The sequence below is a fragment of the Photinus pyralis genome, unplaced genomic scaffold (assembly GCF_008802855.1).
Source record: "Photinus pyralis isolate 1611_PpyrPB1 unplaced genomic scaffold, Ppyr1.3 Ppyr1.4_LG2, whole genome shotgun sequence".
NCBI lineage: Eukaryota > Metazoa > Arthropoda > Insecta > Coleoptera > Lampyridae > Photinus > Photinus pyralis.
The window spans coordinates 4825735-4828988 of record NW_022170403.1 but is presented as its reverse complement, the minus strand read 5'-3'; the positions used below and the strand labels follow the sequence as shown (position 1 = coordinate 4828988).

General features: G+C 35.9%; 1 protein-coding gene across 1 annotated transcript in view; it reads left to right on the top strand.

Moving 5' to 3' along the window:
- The first annotated feature begins 429 nt into the window (after positions 1-429).
- LOC116163137 (pyrokinin-1 receptor-like) overlaps positions 430-3254 on the top strand; it is an 18508-nt gene continuing 15683 nt past the window's right edge. Inside the window, exon 1 of the mRNA XM_031476986.1 lies at positions 430-1356. Coding sequence (XP_031332846.1) covers positions 528-1356 — 829 coding nt within the window. The 5' untranslated portion in view covers positions 430-527. The remainder of the gene's footprint in view (positions 1357-3254) is intronic.

Here is a 3254-nt window from a genome sequence, read left to right as displayed (position 1 = left end):
CTCAAGCTCGGATAATTTGTTTGCATAAATAAATAAATAAGAAACACTACAACAGTTGTCAATTGTACAAATTCATTAGAAATTTCCTTTTGGAAAGATTCATATCTTTTGGGGCGAAGCTAGAGGCAAATTTATGATTGAGAATGCCAAAATGATGCATTAGCGTACCCTCCAGCGTACCTATGTAAACTGGCAATTGACAAAAAGTTCCATCCCTGTTCAGATTTGATACATAGTTGTTTTGCTAGTATAGAAATGCTTTAACATTCACGTGCACTCGAAACAACTGATTAAAGTGTTTCAAGTAAGGAGATGAATTAGGGATTACCTATTTGGTTATAGGAATACGTAGGAATAGATGTGCGCAATTGAAAGAGCAACTCCCTATCGTGAAAACAGATTTGTTTTAGCATCAGTTCGTCCAACTTTCCTGGCGGTGAAGGCTGACACATAGTAATGCTCTGTACAGGCGCGGAAACCGCGTTTCTGTACGCAAAATTTTAGTAGTGCTTATGTGAAGTTGAAAAATGGAGGAAACAACTTTGATAGAAAGTGCGACAGAAAATTATACACAGTTGGACTACAATAATTCTAGTGAATTTATTAGGAAATTATATGGACCAAAACGGGACAGCTTAAATGTTGTTATTCCAATTACTATAATCTACGTGATCATTTTTGTTACTGGTCTCATAGGAAATATAAGTACATGTGTTGTGATATCTCGTAACAAATCTATGCATACAGCCACAAACTACTATCTATTTAGTTTAGCGATTTCCGATTTATTGCTCTTAGTGTCAGGTCTTCCTCAAGAGGTATACTGCATATGGTCGCGGTATCCTTACGTATTTGGGCAAGTTTTTTGTGTGCTCAGAGGACTTTTTTCGGAAACCTCTGCAAACGCGACCGTGCTCACAATAACTGCATTTACAGTTGAAAGGTATATCGCAATATGCCACCCCTTCTTATCACATACGATGTCAAAACTCTCCAGAGCGGTCAAATTTATACTTATCATTTGGTTAGTTTCAATTGTGTTTGCCGTGCCGCAAGCGCTTCAGTTTGAAGTTGTTAGTATCAATGGAATTCCAGAAAGTACGAAATGCGACGCTGTGAGGACTATCATTCCTCATTCGTTTGAATTTTCCACGTTTGTGTTTTTCATCGGACCGATGAGCTTAATTACAATATTGTATGTACTCATTGGAATGAGACTAAGGAGCTCGAATAAAATGAAAAAGGTTCAATGGGACTTCCGAAGACGCAATGACGCCACGACTGCCGCGAGCAAAAGAAGTGAATCTGTAAAACAACGACAGATCCAGACATCTCGGCGTGTTCTCAAGATGTTAGGTAAGTGTTACATTTTAATTACCATTGATCCTTTAATTTAATGTTGGCTAACAATGTGTTTATCTCCGAAGCTAAAAAAACAACGATAACGTTATTCTGAATAATCTATCTTCTCTAATTGGGATTGTTTGGCAAATAAACAACGAAAATGATGTTTTCCATAAGATCATTTTCATTTGTTTACTCGACGATAACGAAAATTCATCGCGGATTAAAGAGAGCACTACAGAAATTATATATGGAATGAGTGAAAAATATCTGCTGGCTACAGATGCGACAAACGTCTGGCAAGTTTTACTACTTTCAAAAATGTGCCAAATTCTTGACACAACAGCTTCCTAGCTCAACTCTTCACCGTTTAACGTCTTCGCATGCTTTTTTACTCTTCCAACGTGTCGTTTGGGGGCCACCCAAAAAAAGTGGTAAAATTTGCATTTCTTTAATTTGTTTCTTAGCACTTACAAATTTTCAAATTTTTTCAAAAACTAATGTCCGGTTCGTGATTTTCATTTGCAAAAATTCTCAGATACAAAATTTCGTCTAAGTCAGATTTTTTGCGCAAAATCGGAAAGAGTACCCCAAAACCTATTCAAAGACGTATCACCAGTTAACTCTTATGGTTGGTGAGAAAAAATTAAAGAAGAAATTTCACCACTTTTTTTTTACGGTGACTCCCTAACGAAACACGTTGGATCCTGTGGGTTTATTTAGAAAACATTATTGGTTTGATCCTCCTTCCGTCCAATTTTTATTGCATTTTTAAGAATTAAAAAAATGTTGCGTTTTGTCCGTCCGTCCGTCCGTCTGTACGTCTGTCACTCTATCCGGACCCACTTCTGCGGTTTTGAACTACTTTTAGGGGAATGGTCTTAGAGTCTTGGAATTTTTTGCAATATGCAGCCTATATCTTGAGGTTGTGCCAGATGGCTATCAAATTTCGCTGTCTCAAAGGAAGGCCTCCCCATGAATTATTTCCTATTGCTGTTTTTGCATGCAAAACGTGCAAAACTGAAAACGAAAGGAAATAAATAATTCCTTATATCTCACATAGGGCGATTGGGACGTCTGGAAGAAATCTATCTATTAGTGATGTCAAAACTTATATAATGTTATTCATTTAGAAAAGTAGGCATAGGGATTTCCTATGTCAACTTTTAAATAACAAAAATGCTTCCGAGAGACGCCTAAGTTTATGCAACCGAAATAACATGCGCACGCATTTTGCATTACCATTTTAGATTTTAATAAAAGCGACAGTAAATAGTATGCTTTTATTTCTCTTAAGTTTCTTATGGGATTCTCTTCCACAAAAATTAAATCATTCAGTTTCATATCCTCCGTTAAAAGTAAGAGTTGTTTACGGTGTCTATGTGGATCGCATATCCACTATTACCGGAACTATACCAATTGACAATAACAACTTTTTCGTAAGTTGAATACATCGAACACGAACGAAAATAACAATCAGAAAGCCAAAGCAATAATATTCCAATTAATTAATATGACACTATGACAGCAAATTCATTTGTTTTATGAAGTTATTTTGGTTGCATAAAATTAGGCGTACTTCAGAAGAGTTTTTGTCATTTAAAAGTAGACATACAGAAAATCCCTGTCTACTTCTAAATGAATATCACTGTATATCCCAAAAATGTTTTGTCGGAGGAAAGTAACCACAAAGGCATAATGAATTGTCTGGACGAAACATATCTATTGGTGAAGTTTCCCTATTAATTCTCTAACAAGAACGAAACCTCAATTAATATAGCATGCTACTACCTTATAACGCAACCATTTACTAAGCTATTTCGGTAAGACTTGTGTACAATTTATGCTTGTTTTACATATGTACTTATAATGTAACACCTTGTTATTGGGCTACTTACAGAAGTTGGCGA